At 48.4% G+C, this 19,229-nt stretch overlaps 2 protein-coding genes across 8 annotated transcripts in view; one reads left to right on the top strand and one right to left on the bottom strand.

Annotated features, from left to right (window-relative positions):
- LOC121496848 overlaps positions 1-19,229 on the bottom strand; it is a 235,849-nt gene that overhangs the window by 60,490 nt on the left and 156,130 nt on the right. For 4 of the 6 annotated variants that reach the window (XM_041765618.1, XM_041765617.1, XM_041765619.1 and 1 more), the window contains exons 1-2: positions 4,381-5,675; positions 4,235-4,307 (exon numbers count right to left, since the gene is read on the bottom strand). In XM_041765618.1, the coding sequence (XP_041621552.1) occupies positions 4,235-4,307; positions 4,381-4,567 (260 nt within the window). In that variant the 5' untranslated portion in view covers positions 4,568-5,675. Of the gene's footprint in view, positions 1-4,234; positions 5,676-6,726; positions 6,862-19,229 lie in introns of those variants that run through there. The other 2 variants (XR_005989355.1, XR_005989356.1) reach the window with 2 other exon arrangements.
- FGF1 (fibroblast growth factor 1) overlaps positions 2,432-19,229 on the top strand; it is an 87,877-nt gene continuing 71,079 nt past the window's right edge. The window contains exon 1 of one of the 2 annotated variants that reach the window (XM_041765625.1): positions 2,432-3,599. Coding sequence is in view for 1 of the 2 variants with exons in the window: in XM_041765622.1 (XP_041621556.1) it covers positions 3,803-3,849 (47 nt within the window). In the remaining variant the exon portion in view is untranslated. Of the gene's footprint in view, positions 3,600-3,661; positions 3,850-19,229 lie in introns of those variants that run through there. The other variant, XM_041765622.1, reaches the window with a different exon arrangement.

Here is a 19,229-nt window from a genome sequence, read left to right as displayed (position 1 = left end):
TGTGGGGTGAGCTCCTGTTCTTGGATTGTGATGGGATCAGGCTACTGCCCACTCGAGAACCACTAGGCCTTGTTTCTGTCCTGCCACTCTGGTGATGTTTGTGGCTTTCGGGTCTCCTTGGGCAACTAATACAATTTCCTGTGAATGCCTGCTGCGTTTCTCTCTGCCCTGTTTGTCAAATCGCTCCCCGGTCATTCTGGCACTTGGTTCACCATGAGGCCAACATGCCCTTCATTTAATTGCATGATTTGGCATAAACAGAAGGAAATACTTTGCTAGGGGACAGAGGATAATGCAGCATCTGATTTCTCCTGTCAGCTGATTAGGATTTGTTTGTCCCAACAAGGTCAAATGAAATTAGAAAGAAAATGCAGTGTGTCTGGTGTGTGTCTCAAATAACGGCATCATTTATGTAAACAGGACGAACAAGGAGGAATCTTAAAGCCAATGTTGACTCTCAGCCTCCAGATTCAAGGGACAGGAAGCCATCCATGGCTTATAGGTTATGCCTGGAGAGAAAGAATATTGGGGACATTTTTAATTCTGTTGGTTCTGCTTTCACGTTGGTAAAGTCAAAAAAGGGATGTCTGATTTTCAGAGGCACTGAGCACAGGATAAGTAAAACCACAGAAATGCCCCATTCTACCTTTATTACCCTGCTAAGGCTCTTCTAAGAGGTTCAGAGCCACGTTCTATAAGAGCAACCACTCAAGGGCTCCATTGTGAGTCAATCTCTTAGGATGTGGAAGGAAAAAATCTCACCTCTGGAACCAGCCACAACATTTTCGGTGTGGATGACTCGGCCACGGCCACACCTCTGTGGGTAAACCTACCAGGCTTCTACTAGGGTTCTGCTGGCCCTGCATACAGGTTGTGGCCATTGCAGAAAAATGGTCTAAGAGCTTTGAGGGAAGAGGCGGTTTCTGTTACGGGATCTGTATAGGATCTGGCATACCGTGGATGCTTAATGAGCAGCCCCCACAGCTATTATTTCCACAGACTGTTTCCTGGCCCAGAGCTGGAGGGCTATTCTGAGGCCAGACTTCTCAGATGAGGCAACCCCCAGGTCTCTTCCCATGCTAAATAACAGGCCAGAAAGTATTATCATGTCTCATGAGTCAAAACATCCAAACGTATATTATTTAAAAGATAAATCGAGATGCTTGACGTGAAAGTTGAAGTAAATGTGAAACTTGGGGGGTATTAGAGTGACATTTTAAAAATTTCAATATTGAGAGGGATTATATTACAGTGAATACCTGAAGGAACCAAGGAGTCACTATTACCCAGTATTTGTACAGTAAGATTGCCGAATACCAGATACACAGTAAGGAAAGTAAGTTTATATCAGTAGCTAGGGATTATATTTGCCTAAAAGCTGTGTAGGTGTGTGTGTTTTTTAAAACAGCATTTCACAACTGGATTTAATGGAAAAACAAAACTAAAATAATAACTTAGACTTGGGTTACCCTTAAAAAGTGTTTTTAACGGTGCTTTCACATACTTAGGCACACGGGATCGTCACAACCCTGCTGTTGGCCTACAGGGAAGATGTTAGCAGGGTCCCTTTCATCTCCATTAGGAGGGAGGAGGGACCAGGGAGTCCTGAAGAACCTAGCTGCCCCGGAAGGGCCAGCCGCATTGTGTGGGCAAGCTCAAGGGTGTGACCCTGAATCAGGGACACCTGCTTTTAAGTCACAGCCAAGGCTTTAATTAGGGGGAACAACCTTGGTGAGACCCTGAGCTGCTTCTCTGTCCTCAGAATTTTTAGTTTGCTTTTCAATGGGCCTAGTTTCCCAACTCAGTGTTCCCTAACTTGAAAATCTATCATTCCATGTGCTGGGAAGTTAAGACACACACTGGATGCGGTCTAATAATTCTCCAATACTGAGAAGATGATTGTCTGAAATATTTTTATGTTTTTGTGCTTCAGAAGGCCCTCTGGAAATGTGCAGATCCTCAGGAAGATTATTATTATTTTTTACATTTTACTTTTTAAAACAAGATTTTATTTATTCATGAGAGACACAAAGAGAGAGGCAGGGACACTGGTAGAGGGAGAAGCAGTTTCCCTGCGGGGAGCTCAATGCAGGACTCGATCCCTGGACCCCGGGATCACGACCTGAGCCAAAGACAGACACTTGACAGATGCTCTAGTCACCCAGGTGCCCCAGATTATGATTTTTTTAAAGTAAATCATGAGCACCTTTGAATCTGTGGACATGGGAGTTCATGGACATTCCAAATTAATAAAATTTGGTGAAATCAACTCTTTTGGTACTTTTCAAGTCCCTTTTAGGAGAGCTGCAGCTTGCCCATTATTGGAGCTACGGGATGTTTGTGCTTCTGTTCCAGAGGATGAGCTTCTCTGACACTCATCCCCTCAGGAGGCACAAAATGGCTCTCCGGATGCTACAGGAGGCGTTTGGAGGCTCCCACCTCCACCTTCCAAGGGGAAGTGGAGAACAGAGCCTATTTCCAGTTCTCACAGGTCAGTCTGTACCTGCCTGTCTGAATCATCAGGTGGGGGGCGGGGTGCTTAGACACACACACAGCCCTCCAAGGCCCAGATGCCTACACGAGGAGGAGGGACTCTTCATCAGTTATAGGAAACTGTTAATCATGTTTCCATTTAGTCTCTTCCAAGATACACCCCGATCTGCATCCTTTCAATCCAATTTGCAGCTTCATCCCCTTTCTAGACGAAGAGTTATTTGCACAGGCAGCTTCCTCCCCCCCTCACCCTGTCCTGGCCGTTGTCAGAAAGATGATGCCCCTTGTCCTTTGATGCAATCCCCGCCCCCGGGAGCCGGGCTCACCTGAGGATTCGTTAGCCTGGCCCAGCAGGGAGAGGCTTGGCCGGGGGGAAGGGACGACAGGCTCACTCCACAGCCCCGGCCTGGGCGGCCCGGCCCAGAGTGGCTTCGCCGTGCCCCCTGCGAGGCTTGGCTCTGGGAAGGGCACAGACTCACACGCACGCCCCGCCACACACAGACACCGACACCCGTGCAGGGTGCCAGATGTCAGAGGACTCTTTCACCCAGCAGCCTTCTGATTCCAGAGGAGCGTCTCTGAGCCGCGACCTGCTGTTTCCCCGGCGACTGAGCCTTCCAAATAAACAGGATTCTGCTCAGACAGGCCGGCAGTCCACTCGGCTCAGCGGTGCCCCGAGACAAGCCGCGCTCACCCCGGCCCGCCGCTGCTGGCCGTCAGACCTGGGCACCGAGAGCTCGTGTGTGTCCCGGGGGAGCAGCGTGGGCTGCTGTCTGAAGGCAGGTCCCCTCTGCTGACAACCAAGGCCAGGGGGAGACGGAGAGCCTGACACTGCCCCCCCCCCCCCCCCCCGGCCTCCCCGCTTCCCACACAGCCCTGCGGGACGGTGGCGACTCTGTGGCACGGTCTGGAGGCGGACCGGCGACCTGATGCGCGTGCCACGGCCCGTCCCCTCTCCCCACACAGAGCTGCAGTAACCCAGAAGCTCCGAGCCGGCGTGGGGCTGCTTGGGAAGCAGCTGCAGCACAGCGACAGTGACTGGGAGCAGACGGATTCCCTCTCCCCTTGGACGAAGAGGCACAGTCCTCAGCCTGCAAGTTTTTCAGGTAAGAATCTGAGTCTCTGTTCTGGGGAACAAAGGACAGGTTACATGTAGAGCTGAGGGGGTGTGTGGGGGTGTGTCCAAGTGCAAGGACAACAACAACACGAGAGGGAAGATAATGGGGGAAAGTTAAGGCAGTAGGATGCTTTAAGCAGATACCACTGGGGGACACCGAGCAGCCCACCTCTCTCTCGGCTTAGACGGTGGATGACGCAGACTGCTCTGGGGGAAGGGCTTGCTAACGGCCCAGGCAGGTAAAAATAGCACCCGGAGTTTAGAGACGGTAAAAATAATCATGCCCAGCGCTGCCCGGCACCTCTGTTCCTCCACTGCCAAGCTGGTGAGGACTGGAAAGGGCAGAAAGTTCCCATTTACTAACGGGCTGGATGTGGCCCCTTGGGTTCGGCAGAAGCCAAAATCTGTGGCTTTGGTGAGTCCGGCTGGTGTTAGCCTGCTGTGTCATGCTCACCCTGGCGGAGCCTGGACATTCAGCTGCCTCGGGAAGTCTGTTCTCCGGTGGGCACCTCAGACTTTATCAACATTTGGGGAGAAAGGTCAGGCTGAAATATAGGATTAGCTGATGGTGATTCGGCAGGCTGGCATTCTGTGGCCCCAGCAGCCCCCTGGGTTATTCCTTACCTTCCTTGTGATCTCCTTTGAAAATCACATCCTCCTCTCAGTACCCCTGCAGACAGGCACCAGCAGAGAATGGCTAGCCACACCCACGTCCGGATTACATGCCCCAAGTGTACAGCTTCTAGAGCGGAGCACTTGACAAGTCTAACCTCCAGGCGTGGGGTAGAATCCAGGTATCCAATCAAGTACCCATTTTTCAGAGACCCAAGAGGAACCCAGCTTATCTGGGTTCCCTCTGTGACTCTGCAGAATGTAAACACTCTGTGCTTTCTCCAGCTGTTTTAATCCACTCCCACTTTTCTGCATTCTTTTCTGCTTGGGCACTTTCCCTTTCATTCCCTACAGGGATGTGATTGTTTATGATTTAGCTCTGTGCACACCAGTGGGGGACGGGGACACAAGCATCCAGCAAAGGATGAGCCGGGCTCTGTGGGAGGCTGAGCCAGCCTGATGGGGGCAAAGGGTTGAAAAGAAATGAGCCTAGCTTTGCAAAGTGGTGTCTGGTGAAGCACTGGCCAGCTGTTTACTGGGGCTGTGCGGGTGAATGAGTGTGGATTTTGGTGGAGACTGTGATTCACAGTCACAAATTCCCTTTTCCTTTGTTTTCTTTGTGTTGGTCATTGAGGGCTTCTGAGGAAATTCCCCTTTTGAGATTGTATATCTGAAGGCAAGATCATCAAATTGCTGCTGAGGGGCAGCTGGTGAACACTGGACACCTTCTTGTGTTGACCCTGCCTTTTTTAGTATGAGTAAATGGATTTGCAAATGAGGTACTTAGTCCAAAGCAAAGTTAATACACAAAGAATTAAGAAGAGAAAACACTGAGTTTCTTGTAAACTGCCTCCCAAATCTGGTGCAGACATATGTATATATGGCTTGGTTCTATAAAGGGTTTAAGGAGACACTATCTGCTTCATTAAGTGGTTTGACCTCACAGGCCAGTAGCATCAACCATGGTGATTATACTTGCAGTGGCGATGGTAGATGGACATCATATGCTCATTTACACTTAGGGAAGGGATGCCTGACCCCGGGATAGACAGTGTGCTTGCTTAATCTGCTGACATGCATTCTGTGGATCCTGCGTGAACTCTGGAGGATCATGAGGCTACCAGGCCTGCTGTGTTAGCTTCTAGGAATTAGTGATGCTGCAGAGTGGAGGCATACCCCTTCCACTTCATCAAATAGGTGTTGCTTGGCTAATGTAATGCTCCTTGATTTGAACTACTGGAAAAATCATCTGTAGTCATTTGTGTCACAGGCAAACCCTGTTTTAGGTAAGTCTACACCTACACATAACACAAATTATAAGCGAATGGGTTTCTTTCCCTTGAAAAAGGATCTGCTGGGCAGCCCCAGTGGCTCAGCGATTTAGCGCTGCCTTTGGCCCAGGGCATGATCCTGGAGACCCGGAATTGAGTCCCACGTCAGGCTCCCTGCATGGAGCCTGCTTCTCCCTCTGCCTGTGTCTCTGCCTCTGTGTGTGTGTGTGTGTGTGTGTGTGTGTGTGTGAGATAAATAAATAAATAAATAAATAAATAAATAATAAATAAATCCTTTAAAAAAAAAAGGATCTGCTAATCAACAAATGTTCGTCGAGTAGAGACAAGGTGTCCCATCTAAAGTTACAACTGGATCAAGCCCATGCAATGGCAGAGAAGGGAGGGCACCTACCTGGATGGGCAGGTAACAGAGCATTCTCTGGCCTGGACTGACAGGATGTCTAACTCAGCTGGGAGGCAGAGTCCAAGGTATGGGAATAAGGATAAGCATCTGGGCCAGTGGGAAGGGAATAGTCATGGTCTGATTCCTAAATATCACTACTTAAGAGAGGCAGCCTAACAGGGTGGCCAAGGGCATAGATTCTGCAGCTGAACTCCCTGGGGCTTGAACCCAGACTGCGCCATTTATTAGTCCTGTGGCCTTGTGCCTCAGTTTCATCATCTGTAAAGTGGGATAATAAAGTACCATTCTTGTCGGTGAAAGGATCAAATGAGTAATGCTCTGAGTACCGTGCCTGGCTTATAGCGAAGACTATGTCTTTGCTATTATTACTGAAAGGTGGGTCTTAAAAGGGTGTCCACAGTCCATTTATTCCAAAGTCCGAAGTGACTCTCTATGAGTGGCCACTAGGGACGCCTTTTGGGCAGCATGGAGGCACTTTGGCACTGGCATGGCGTTTTGCTTGTATCTCTGAGCATTCCGAATTCGAAGGGCTTCTGTGCTGGTTGCCAGCGTTTCCTGAGCCCTTACTCTGTGCCAGGTACTCTGCTTGGCTTAACGCACAATTGCTCAAGACCACCTCTCTTTGTCCAAGGAATGCTAGTGATGGGGGTAGGTGTGAGAGGCATTCCCACCTTGTGCCAGGGAAGTGTAGATGTGGGGGCTCCTTTGGAGAAGACTCATCTCAGTCTCTCCAGGGCCTGTGGTTTTCAAACTTTCACATGCATAACAATCACAATGGAGCTTTTTTTTTTTTTTTTTAAATCAGGTACCTAGGTTTAGCCTGGTTCCTGAGGGACCCAGGATTCTGCATTTTCTTGGGGTGGAGGTGGTCCAGGGGATTCCATCTTTGGTCCAAGGGCCACAGCTAAAGTCCGATCACTGCTCTGGTTCTTTTCTCTTCGTTACTGTGAACAAGAACACAGAGCCATTTGGCTTCTATCAGTGACAATGAGTCTCTTCCTTGTCATCACCTTCTTCTGGAATGACCATCTTCCTGGGACAAGCCCTCCCCCGATAGTAAGATGGACGACAGCACACCTGCTGCACCCTGACTTACTACGTGCCTGGCACACAGCAAGCCCTCCATCTCTACCCTCACTCAGTCTTCACGGCCATCCCAGCAGTTAGGGGCAGTCCTTACCCACCTTTTACAAGGGAGGGCAACGGCCCCACTGCTAGTAAGTGGCTGATCTGGGTATGAACTCAGGATGAGCCAATTACCATGGCAGCGGCTTGTGACCTCTAAGCCAGGCAACAAGCAAAGTTTTAGCTGTTCATCAATTTGGTCTTTCTCTTCTCGCTCTTGGGTTCACACTCCTCTCCTGTCCACTTCCAGTGCTAGGCTCCCATATAACTTCCTCAGAAGGGAAGGTGTCCCTGTGCTTCCCTATTTTTTTCTCCTTCAGTAACTCAAAAAGGGTTGGGGTGATGGATGGGTAGAAGGAGATGTTATGAGGTGAACTAGGTCCTCTGCTTAAATTTATACACTGAAGTCCTAACTTCCCCTCTGCTCCCAAATATCAGAATGTGCCCTGGCTTGGAGAAGTCTTTACAAAGAAATTCAAGTTTAAATGATGTCGTTAGGGTGGGACCTAATCCTCTATGACTGGCATCCTTATAAAATGGGGAAATTGTGACACAGAGACACATCTAGTGGGATGACATGAAGACACAGGGAAAAGAGGGCCATCTACAAGTCATGGACAGAGGCCTGGATCTCTCCCTCACAGGCTCAGAAGGAGCTAGAGGCCATCTACAAGATGGAGAGAGGCCTGGAACAGCTCTTTCCCTCACTGCTCTCAGGAGGAGCCAGCCCTGCCAATACCTCAGTTTTGGACTTCTGGCCTCCAGAAGTATATATACTGTATACTTTTGTTGTTTGAGCCACGCAGTCTATGGTACTTGGTTATAGGAGCCCTAGCAAACTATGATAGTGGGAACCAGAGTCTGACATTCCCCCTGCAGGCCCTGAGTTTGGGGTAATCTAGCTTAGGTCAACGCATCATACCAAGCTATGACAATGAACTCTTGTCTTTAACTTGTGACTGTTCTTCTGTTGGCTTAAACAGTGTTCACGGGAGTCACAGGTAGGTCCAAGTCCCAGAAAAGAAGGAGGAATGAATAGCAAGAATGAGGAGGGAGGAGGTAAGGAAATGTAAAGAAACAAAGAGGCAGGAAGAGAAAAAGGAGAGAGACTGGGGACTGGGACGGGGGATCCTAGAGGGTCATTAATGCTCACTTCGGGTCCATTTCACTCATCTGTGGGATACCACCTGTGTGCAAGGAGCATGTGCAACACTACGGCTACAGAGCCTGGAATGGATGGGTCCCTACCTTCATGGAAGCTAGAGACCAGGTAGGGACACAGACTTCAATCATGTAGTACTTCTCCTGAGTGTCTCAGGAAAGCAAAAGCAGTACCAGACTCAGTCAGAGGGGTCTGGAAAAGCTTTGGTGAGCTCGTGATGCCTGGATTCAGATGTGGGGCGACTGGCAAGGGTCTACTGGGTGAGAGATGAGTGTTTCAGATGGAGGAAAGAGTATGGCCAAGGTCACATGGGATGAGGAAGTGTGGCACTGCCAAGGAGTGGAGGAAAGGCCAGTGTGGCTGAAATGCAGGGAAGAAGAGGAGCCAGTCAGAACTCAAGGCCCAGGAGGGGGCCGGACCATGGCCGTTGTGGTAATGATTTAGGTGCTTCAAAAGAGAACCACAGAAGGCCAGAGAAGAAAGCGATCCTATATAGGGCCAATTCCTTTCAACAAAAGGAAAACTGGAATAGAGATGCCAATGGTATAGTTTAGCAGTGGTTCCCCCCTAGAGCAAGACATCAGGCTTCTGGAGCTCACAAACCTGAGGTTGGCTGCATTGCCTCTAGGGACTGAATTCCAGGACGCTTCCTAAAAACGTGTTCTAGCCATGGTCGACCCTCAACAGAGCACTTTCTAGGTGTTTGTCAGGGTCCTGTTGCTAAGGGTCAAATAGGTACAGTTCTCTCCTGTCAGCGAGGTTAATTAGCAAGCTTGGCACCTCAGATGGGTTGACCAGGCAGCCCCATGTTTGGCATCAGTTGGAGGACAAAGAGAGGCCTCGGAACAGAACCTCTCTGCTTGCTGTACTTCGCCTGCAGCTACAGGGGCAGGCATGCATTCCAGAGGCTAATTATTCAGTGGGGCCCTGGAAGATGGCAGAGATTCAGGTTGTGACTGGGAAGGAGGTAAGGGCAGGAAGCCCAGAAAGACCCCCGAGGGTATCAGGGCTGAAAGTGGGCAGAGAGGCGTCTGAAAGGAGCAGAGCAAAGCCAAATGTTGCCTTATTCCTGAGCTCATGGGAGCAGCAGTGAGACGGGCCTGGAGCAGGCAAGTCGCGGCTTGGGCCTGCAGCACTCGCAGGGGCCGAGTGCCCCACCACCGCACACCACTCCCACCACTGGCAAAGCTCTCCCAGTGCCAGTGGTTGCTGGCATCATCTGCCCGGGTGGTCCCTATGTAAAACCAATGCCACGCCTTTGCCATGTGCCCCGCCTGCCACAAGAAGAACTCTCTTCCTGTTTCTTTCTAAAGAGGGACAGCATTTGGCTAAGCAAGGATGAGTTCTTGGAGCAGGTTCTTAGCACACTTTGGAGAAGAGAAGCGATTTTCAAGAAGGTGAGTAAGCAGCCCGAGGCCTTTTGGGGAGCAAGACCCCCTGACCCACTCAAGCCCTGCTGGCCTCTACTCTGTTCCTCTACAGTTCCATGTCCTTACCTGTCTCTCAGACTTTATGACTGCCATTCCATCTGCCTGGAATGCTCTACCCTATTCTTCACATAGCAGATCTTTTCACCCTCGGGCCTCACCTCTCTCGGCAATTCCCCAAAGAGGCTTTCTTTCCTGTCTCTTCCTATCATGGCACTAGTCAGTCTATATTTTTCCTGTCAATTTTTTAAAACTTACTATTGCCCATCCTCCCCTCTGGAACATAGCACGAGCCTCGTGAGAGCAGGATCTTATCTATCTTGTTTTGTGCTGTATCCCTAGGACAGACCCTAGCTACAGAGCGAGTGCTCAGTAAATACTGGCCCAATGAATGAGTGCATCACTCCAGTCTTGGTGTGGGAAAGCCAAGGCCAAGGGCAGCAGTGGGATCTCGCACTCTGTTGCTCCTCATAGCTCTAGAAAGCGGTGCATCACATCTGAAGCAAAGCTGACAAGTTTGCACCAAGTGTCTCTGACCCTGACTTAGGAGAACACACTACCACCCCCCAGCTCCCCATGCTCTGTGCCATCTACTCTGGCTTAGCCAGCTTAGTCTCATCTCTTCAGAGGACTCATTTTGGTTGCCTGGAAAAATCCAGCTTTGTTGTATTATTCATGCTTAGAGACGAATAACTTCTTTTGGCTACTGTGCATCGAAGGCAAACAAGTGATGTCAGACACCTAGAAGGGAGATGTTGATCTGGTGTGTTCCAGCCCTCGCACCCAAGGAGGCAGATGGAACAATGCATCTTTGCCTTTACCATTGGTCTGATGGGAATAGAAGCAATTTGCATCAATTAATCAATGTGTGCAAAGTGCTACACTAGTACTTCTGGGGACCTAAAAGAGCGTCTAGAAAATGAGATTCTTCTTGTCGTTTCTCAAGATCTCTGTCAGAGTTTAGAAATGGCAATGTGAGGAGAGCTGAGATGAAGGCTCCAGTCCCTCCCTGGAGCCCACACAGAGCAAGTCTCCAGCCCAGAGAACATTCCCCTGGTTCAGAGTCATGGAATGGGTTGGGCTTTAGTGATATGGAATTTAAGTTACAGGAGCAAGGATAAAATCTTCGCTCAGGTGGCCACAAAAAACTTGCTGCCATTCTCCCCAGCTGATCCTGGATGACTTTGCTGAGGGCTCTGCAAGGAGAGTTCTAAGCTCCTTGGAAAGAGAGTAAACAAAGAAGCCCAAGATTCATCTCATAGTTCCAAGTCTGACCCACTGCTCTCATTACCCTTTCATTAGTCCAGAGTGACAGTCTGTGGTGCCTAACGGTAGGGTAGCAAGATGTTCAAGAGCATGGACTCTGGGGTGAGGCTGCGTTTGAATTCTGGCTCTGACTCCCAATAGATGCATGGCCCTGGCCGAGTTAGACACTTCATTTTTGTAAAATAGAATAGGGGCACCTATTTCCTGGGGTTGTGGTCAGGAGTATGTGAGTTAATAGAGGTGAAGTGCATTCCGTGTTACATTATCGATGCTAGACGTTGCTCTCTCCTAGCATTGGGTTAAGACTAGGGAAACAGTATAGGTAAAGGACCAAAAATGTTTTAGTATGCAACACATAGCATGGTATTTGCCCAATAAAACATTAATTATTGCTACTGACAAGTCTGCAGTCTGGCTAAGGCTTTTTTAGAAGTTTTTGCAAGAATTCATTTCGTCTAAAAAATTGTGCCTAGGACATGAAGGTCACCTGCCGTCCTGCTGTTCTGCCATCAACTTTAATTTTTGTTCCAAGGGACAATTATCACCCTGTGCTTTCTCAGCACTTACAGCCCTCGTGTCAGGAACCTAGAACTAGCCAAGAAAGCAGGAGACCCTTTGAAGAGCTGAAGCATGAAACAGACACAAGCTACTCGTTCAGCAGTTTCAGGCTGAGGGCGTTTCCAACAAACAATTAAAGAAGGAGTCATCTTCCGCAGGCTCCTTTGGCTCAATTCACACAATGGCTCTGGGATTCCCATGGTCCGGGGGGCATGGGGTTCCTCAGGGCATAGACTCCTCGCAGATTCTGCCCTAGGGCCCTGGTCCGGGACTTTGAGCTTAAATCATTTGAGAATTCAACTGCAAGGATGAAAGCCACAGGCCGCTGTAGGCTGGCCTGGCCTGGATTTTGCTTTTGGCCGGTCCAGTGCTCCGCCCCTCCCTCCTGAGTGGCCTTGGGTAGGGAACTGGTCCTCTTTTAAGCTTTATGTTTTATGTTTCTCTACAAGAGAGGCCTCTAGAGAGTTGGAGGTTGGAGGCTAAGCGTGGTGTGTAAAGCTCCAGCTGTCTCTCTCTGTGCTCCTTCTTTTGTGGCCTTCTTGACCATCACAGAGCTGTGGAGATGGAAAAAACACCCAGTGGTGATCAATGTTTTAAAGGCGTGCAAATATTCGCTTGCACCAGGTGACCGTGAGCGTATCGCCTGGCTTCTGGAGCAGCACAGAGAGATGCATTGTGGGAAGGGGTCCGGGTCACGGTCCGAAGGAGGGGAATGCTGGCAGCACCCTCCCTCCGCTCAGCCCATCCTTGCACCACAGAGGTTGGGCCCAGATTATATATTTTCAGCCTGCTGCTCCCCTGGGACGTCAGACTTCTCACGAAGGCCTGAAGACTGATGGTCTTTCTTAAAGGAGGTGGACCCCTTCGTGACCCACTCTGACCTTCCCCAGATGCCTCTCCACCTCCCACCAAGGCCCAAGGATTTAACACACAGCTGCTTCAGGGTGGATCCAAACGCAGGCAGTGCACATGGGGGCAGAGCATTTCCAAGGCGATGTCCGAGTTGTCTCTAGTGACCCATTGACCTGACCCTCCCTGACTTACGCTGCCCCAGAACTGAGCCAAGCCTTTGGAGGGCGGATATACCTTAGGATGTCTGGCCGAGGCTCTACTGTGGTGGGAGGTTCAGATCCCACGCTGGGATGGGCCCTGGGGAGGGTCAGGGGGAGGGTGAGCCAAAGCAGGCTTCATCGCCTCAGTTACCTCCTGGCCTTCCCTTCTCCTGATGGAACGGCTGTCAGTTGCAGGGCGTGGGGGCCCCTGTCTTAGCAATTATAGAGAACGTCTCTTCAAAAAAGCTCGCAACACGTCTTGTTGTAGGATGGAATCACAGCCTGAATTGACTACTTTGGAGTCTCTTTATGCTGCAGATCAAGAGAAAGACCTCTGGTGACTAATTAGTAGTCCTACATTCGTCAGACCATTACAGCCCCAAAGTCTGTTTCCCCGGAGTCAAGGGCCCTCTCTCTTCCTGGCCGGTCCCACATCCTGCTGGGCCTGCGTTGGCCGCTCATGTTTCTCATTATCTCTCCCCCATCCTCTCTAAAGGCTTCTCGCTCCACCCAGGGGTTTTATTTTTAAACTTGCACCGTAATCCTAGGGCTAAGCAGGACACACTGCCCACATTCACTGGAAACTGGGCTGCCTAGAAAAGCAGCCCCCTTTTTGGAGACTTCCTTCCTCCCCCCTCCCTTCCTTTCATATTTATTGGGCACCTTCTCTCTGAGGGGGTTTGCCAGAGGACACAACAACAGGGAAGGATACAGTCCCTGCCCTGGGGGAGCTTACATTCTTTTTTTTTTTTTTTAAAGATTTTATTCATTCACTTGAGAGAGAGAGAGAGAGAGAGAGAGAGTGTGTGTGTGTGTGTGTGTGAGAGAGAGAGAGAGAGAGAGAGAAGGAGCAGGGGGAGGGGCAGAGGGAGAGGGAGATGCAGTCCCCCCCCCCCCGCCAGCAGGGAGCCCGACGTGGGGCTCAATGTGGGGCTCAACGTGGGGCTCAACGTGGGGCTCGATTCCAGGACTCTGGGATCATGACCTGAGCTGAAAGCAGATGCTTAACTAACTCAGCCATCCAGGCGCCCCAGGAGCTTACATTCTAACAGGGTAGGCAACACTGAGCACATACATACACGCCAAGTAAGCCAACAAATACGTAAATGCAATAAGTAGAACTGTGTTAAGATCAATTCTGTAAAAAGGACACAGAGGCACTGGAATAAGAGAAGCCATTACAAATTAGGTAGACAGGGAAAGCCTCTATAAGGTGGTGGCACAGAAGTGAAGGCCAGAAGAATGAGGGGTGTCATGCAAAGAATAAGGCCAAGAATATTCTTTGTGGAAGGAAGAATATGGGGTAAGTCTCTGAGGTGAGCAAGTACTTGGTGTGTTCTAGAACTCCAAGAGAAAGCCAGGATACTTCAGCATCATGGACAAAGGGGAAACGTGCTCAAGCTGGAGACGTGTGCAAAGAACAGATCATGCAGAGATGTGGAGTCATGTAGAAAGTTGGGGGTTTTGTCTGAGGGCAGTGGAAAGCCACTGGGGATCAGAATGAGGAGGTGACACACAATGATTGACATTTTAAGATGCTTATCAGGTCCTGAGTGGAGAACAGACGGGTATCTAAGAGGGTCAGGAGGGTAGGAAGGACGTGTCTTAGCAGGGCTCAGAATCATGCAGAAAGGAGACGGTGGTGGCTAGGCTGGAGCAAGGCAGTGCCACAGCTAGAAATAGGCAGGCTCTTGCAAGAATCAGCCTGCCACTGCATGTTCTCCTTCCAAAGAATCACAAGACAGTATCCCACTTTTGTAAGACAGAATAGACACCAAGCCCCAAAGTCAAGAGGTAGTCAAAATAAAGCAGTAAAAGTTTAGATGTCCTATTGCCTATAACTAGCCGTATTTATTGGGTTTCCAAACCCAATTAAGTAAGATTTGTCCAACACTGGCTCCCATGATCTTCTGAAAGGCATATAAAGGCTCCTTTCCACCTTGGCGGCTCTCTCTGTCCTTTACAGCTTTGGCTTAGATATGAGGCCAAATGGCTTCGATTGAGTGATCTCACCTACATACAAAATTCAAAGTTGACTTTATATCCCTGAAGGACCTGAATAGTGGTCTCTGCTGTCCAAGAGAAATGCAACTAGTTATACTCTTTGGAAGAAATGAGATAGAAAACAAAATTGAATAGCAATGTAGCTATTCTACATATAATAGTAAGAATAACAGCATTACTTTGTAGCCTACTTCAAGGCACTTTACTTGTAGAAACTCAGTGAATCCTCCAAGAGACTGACAAGGCAGGTATCAGTCTTAATCCTATTTAATGATAATGGAGCTAAGGCTGAGGGGGCAGTGATGTCCAGTGCTATAAGTGGCAGAGTCAGGGCTCTGGGGCCGGTTGGCCCCTACTGGCTGAACAAACGCCTAATAACCAGGGCTCAGGATTGCCTGCTTTGTGACTCCTCTATCTTAAAAACTGCTCTGAAAAAGACCAGAAGGAGATGATCCAAATTCTGAGTGGAGCAGGGATATGAGTAGATTCCTTTTTTTGTTTTTATTTTATTTTCTAATGTTTGAAACACATAGCACCTAGTACATAGTGGATACTCAAAAACTATTTGCTTCCTGAAATTGTTGGGTTCATGAGTATGTGTAATTTAAAAATTATCTTTACATCATTCATATACTTCATCATAGGAAATGTAGGCAATACCAGAAAAAAAGATTTACCCATTATCCAGAGGTAATCACTATTAAAAGACTGGTAATATTGATATTTTTCTAGTCCTTTTCCTGTGTTTGTGTCTGCCCATCTCTTTCTACCTACCTGTCTATCTATGCATATAGATGGCATGATGCGTAAAACAATGGGATCATACAGTATTTATAGACTTTTACTTTTTCACTGAGGGATATATCATGGGCATTCTCCATTCCATTTTATATTCTTTTAAAAGAGTATTCTTCACTGTGACTGTACATTTCCCTAGAATTTGTTTAATGAGCCCTCTATTACTGGATATTCAGTTTGTGGTACTAATATTAATAATGCTGTATTGAACCGTCTTATCCAGGGGGCTCTTTTGGGTAGACCAACTAGCATATTTCTGGCATGTGTCCTTTAGAATCAAAGCGAGGGAGATGTCATTTACAGTACTCTTCATTTTCCTAGTCTTGTCATTACTCACCTCACAAGTATGTTTCTAGTGCCATCGTTTCGAAATGCAGGTGGGTGAAGAAAAATCCCAGCTGTGGCTACAAATATGGGCCCTGGTGTTAGGGAGCTGGCTGTAAATTCCAATCCTACCCCTAGCCAGCAGGGCGACTCCAGGCAAGTTCATTTTTTGAGTCTTAGTTTCTTCAGGTGTAAATGGCATCGACCCCAGAGGGTACAAAGAGGTGAATCAGATAAGGCTCTCTTAAGCACTTGCCCAGCCTAGAATGAATGCTCAGAAAATGGTGGTTTCTCTCATGATGAAGAGAGAGGAAGAGTGTTCTCACAAGTTCAGTGCTTTGCCTATCCTGCAGGATCCAAGTAAAATGAACTTAAAAAAAAAAAAATCACTCAGCATACCCTCTGGCTGCATTACCCTTTTACTCTTTGTGTGTGTCTGTGTCTGTGTGTAAGATTAAATTAAAAAACAATTAACTTCTTCCCCTTCCTTGCCAAGAACCAGGTTTGCTGGATTAGAGATATATTTAAATTCTGTTGTTCACAGCTGCATTTAGCATTTAGCCAGCTGTGTTTTATAAATGTCTATCCTAAAATAAAAACAAAGCAGGCAAAAAGAGAGGGAAAAAAAGCAGGATTGTCTACATCAATCCTAAACTGCTCTCAGTTTTATATAACAAAACAGAAAATACCTAACCCCTAAAACACAGACTACACAGAAAGAACTACCCTGACTTATATATTGTATGTTGTTAACACAGACATGCTGTTGGCACATAGTAGGCGCTCACCGAACCTTGCTGAACATATTTCTTGAATATGTGTTTTCCTTACAGACAGCAAGCTGTTGAGAAATAAATCAGGATATTCATTACATCTAAACACTGTCAGAGCCTGTGTGGAGGGGCAGAAGATGATAGATGATTGAATGAACAGATGCTTTCTGAGTTTGTAAATTGAGTGTTTGGGAAACTTTATCCTCCTAATTCATGGCTCTTAAAAGATGTTTATGATCCTGGTGGAATTGTGCAGGGCTTTCTCTAAAATGCCATCAGGGAGAGCACATATGATAAAGCACTATTGATGGCCAGGCCACATTTTTCCATTTTTGTGTAACTCCGGGAAATGCTCAGCAAAATCTTAGTGTAGGTATAATAGTGTATCCTCAGTATCAAATGGCTCTAGAGAACATAGGCAACACATGTGATTGTAGGGCAATGCATCACTGAGCCAAGATATTAATTACAGAACCAACTCCTAAAGCCAAGTACTAGGAAGCACCCCATAATTTCCGAGTAAATAACTGGAAGCGGTAAAAGTGCTAGCAACCCCTGCTCCCGAGGATTTCTTTCTTCAGAGGCTTTGCTGGTATTGGTTGACTGCCCTCTGGGTTTAAGAGCCCATGTGACAGGCGAGTCAAAGCGTGCATTCTTTGCTCTCATACATAAGCTAAGCTACTGGAGGGGAGAGACAAACCAACAACTCGATGGAATCCTAGAAAGAATGACCTGATTGCTAGGCGAGGCGCTCCAAGGCCCCTGAAGGAAGGAAGGACCCTACTTACTAGAGATACCACGGAAGGCTTTGCAACAGAGGTAGCACTCGATAGAGGCCCAGAAAGATAAGAAGAGTTGTAATTAGCAGCAATCGGAGGGGAAGGGCCTTCCAGGCTGCCCCTGGTTTATGGTTCCTAAACCAACCATGAAGGCTTGAGAGTAGCTGGTGCGCGGCAAGGAGACGGAGGTGCCCCAGACTGATAAGATGGGGAAGGATAAGGTAGGAAGTGGGGCTTTTCAGACTAGCTTGGGGTCACTGGAATGCTCTGCCCTGGCCTTTGGGCCTTCCCATCTAGGAAGTGGGAAGCACCGGGAGGTTTCTGATAACGGAAGCACTGGCATATGCAGGCCCTCCCTTCAGAAGAAGGACCTTAGTGGCAGCGCTAGAAGTGGTTGGAATAACAAAGCTTGGAGGCAGGAGACCTGAGGCTCTGTCTTCCATTTGCCATCTGTTTAACCTCTGTAGTTTCCACAGTGTGGACCAGTGTCAGCTCGCCCCTTGAATGCTGTGATCCTGTGCCTTGGGCCTGTCTCCTGTGGCTTCTCTGGGACAACTGTCTTCTATTGCAGATCTCTGAGAACGTGGGGTATCCCCCAGGTAGCCGCTTCTGTTCACTTCTCTCTTGAGGCTCCAGGTTGTTCTCCCTTGAAGATCCCACCTTTCCCCTCTGCTCTGACTCTTCTCCACCTGCCTCCAACTCTGACCTCTCCTCAGACCTCTCCTGCTTTCACTGTCTGCCCCACCCTCAGCTTCATACAGATGGGTGACTCATTTCAGATGTAGCACAGGCCACGAGGAGCTCATGTCTGCTCTGCAGAGTGGGATTCTCCTGGTTACCTCCATTCTGTCGGTAAGCAGCCTCTCCATTCCTATCTCCATCCTGCACACCCACACCGGGAGTTATCTGATGATTCCTATGTTGAGTTCCTGTCATTTGCCAGTGATTCTGGACCCATCACTTCCTTCCTGCTCTCATGGCTCTAGTTTAGGACCCCCTCTTTCAATTCAACAACTATTTATGGAACACCAGGGACTATGCTGAGGATATGATAATGCAGAGGAAGCACCCGGCCCCTGCCCTTGACCACCTTGCAGTCTAGCAAAGAAGATGAGCAGCAGTAAGCAAGGACTTGAAGACTGATGAATTTTTCAGGGATGGAAACATAGAGCACTGTGCTCCTTGGTCTCTGCTCTGCCTCTGCCCTGTCCTCTCCCACCACCATTTTCCTATAAAATGTTACCAGGAGCATCTTCCAAATTCTCAAAGATTTCCACTGGCTTCCCAGTGCTTGCAGATAAAAGTCCAAACTCCTCAGAATGGCATTGAGGTTCTCTATGATTTGACTCCAAACGAGGGTGAGGTGACCCGTACGTCCTGCAGATCCCCTGCCCAGCAACACCCATCCTCCTGTGGGAAGAAGACCACCTCTACTTCCCACACCTGGGCCCCTATTCAAGCCATCGCTCCATCCTGTGTCCATATACGTGAAGCCTACCTGTCCTTATGGCTGCAGCTTCCACTACATTCTCCTGGATCCCTTCTTCCCCAGGCTCTCACACTTCCATCATGCCACTTACCACAGTCTGTCTTGTGGACAGTTTCACTTCTTACCCTCCATCAAGCGCAGGGAGTTTGTCTTACTCATTCTGAATGATCATAACAACAAAGACAATAGCTAAAATTATGAGATGCTTTCCATGTGCCAGGAGCTGTGTGCTTCACTCATGATACCTTGTTGCATCCTTATAACGAGCATGTTGGGGTGGCCACTATCCCTGGTCTCATCGTATAGGTACATTGACTTTCTGGATTGAAATCCAGGAATCCTGACTGCAGAGCCCATGCCTTTGACCATAACCTCACCTTTATTCTTTTTTTTTAATTTTTTTATATTCATAGAGACACACACATACACACACACACACACACACACACACACACAGAGAGAGAGAGAGAGAGAGAGAGAGAGAGAGAGAGAGAGAGAGGCAGAGACACAGGCAGAGGGAGAAGCAGGCTCCATGCAGGGAGCCTAACATGGGAC

Source organism: Vulpes lagopus, chromosome 8 (genome assembly GCF_018345385.1).
Source record: "Vulpes lagopus strain Blue_001 chromosome 8, ASM1834538v1, whole genome shotgun sequence".
Taxonomy (NCBI): domain Eukaryota; kingdom Metazoa; phylum Chordata; class Mammalia; order Carnivora; family Canidae; genus Vulpes; species Vulpes lagopus.
The sequence above is the reverse complement of the archived record's forward strand: the minus strand, read 5'-3'. Positions and strand labels throughout refer to the sequence as shown.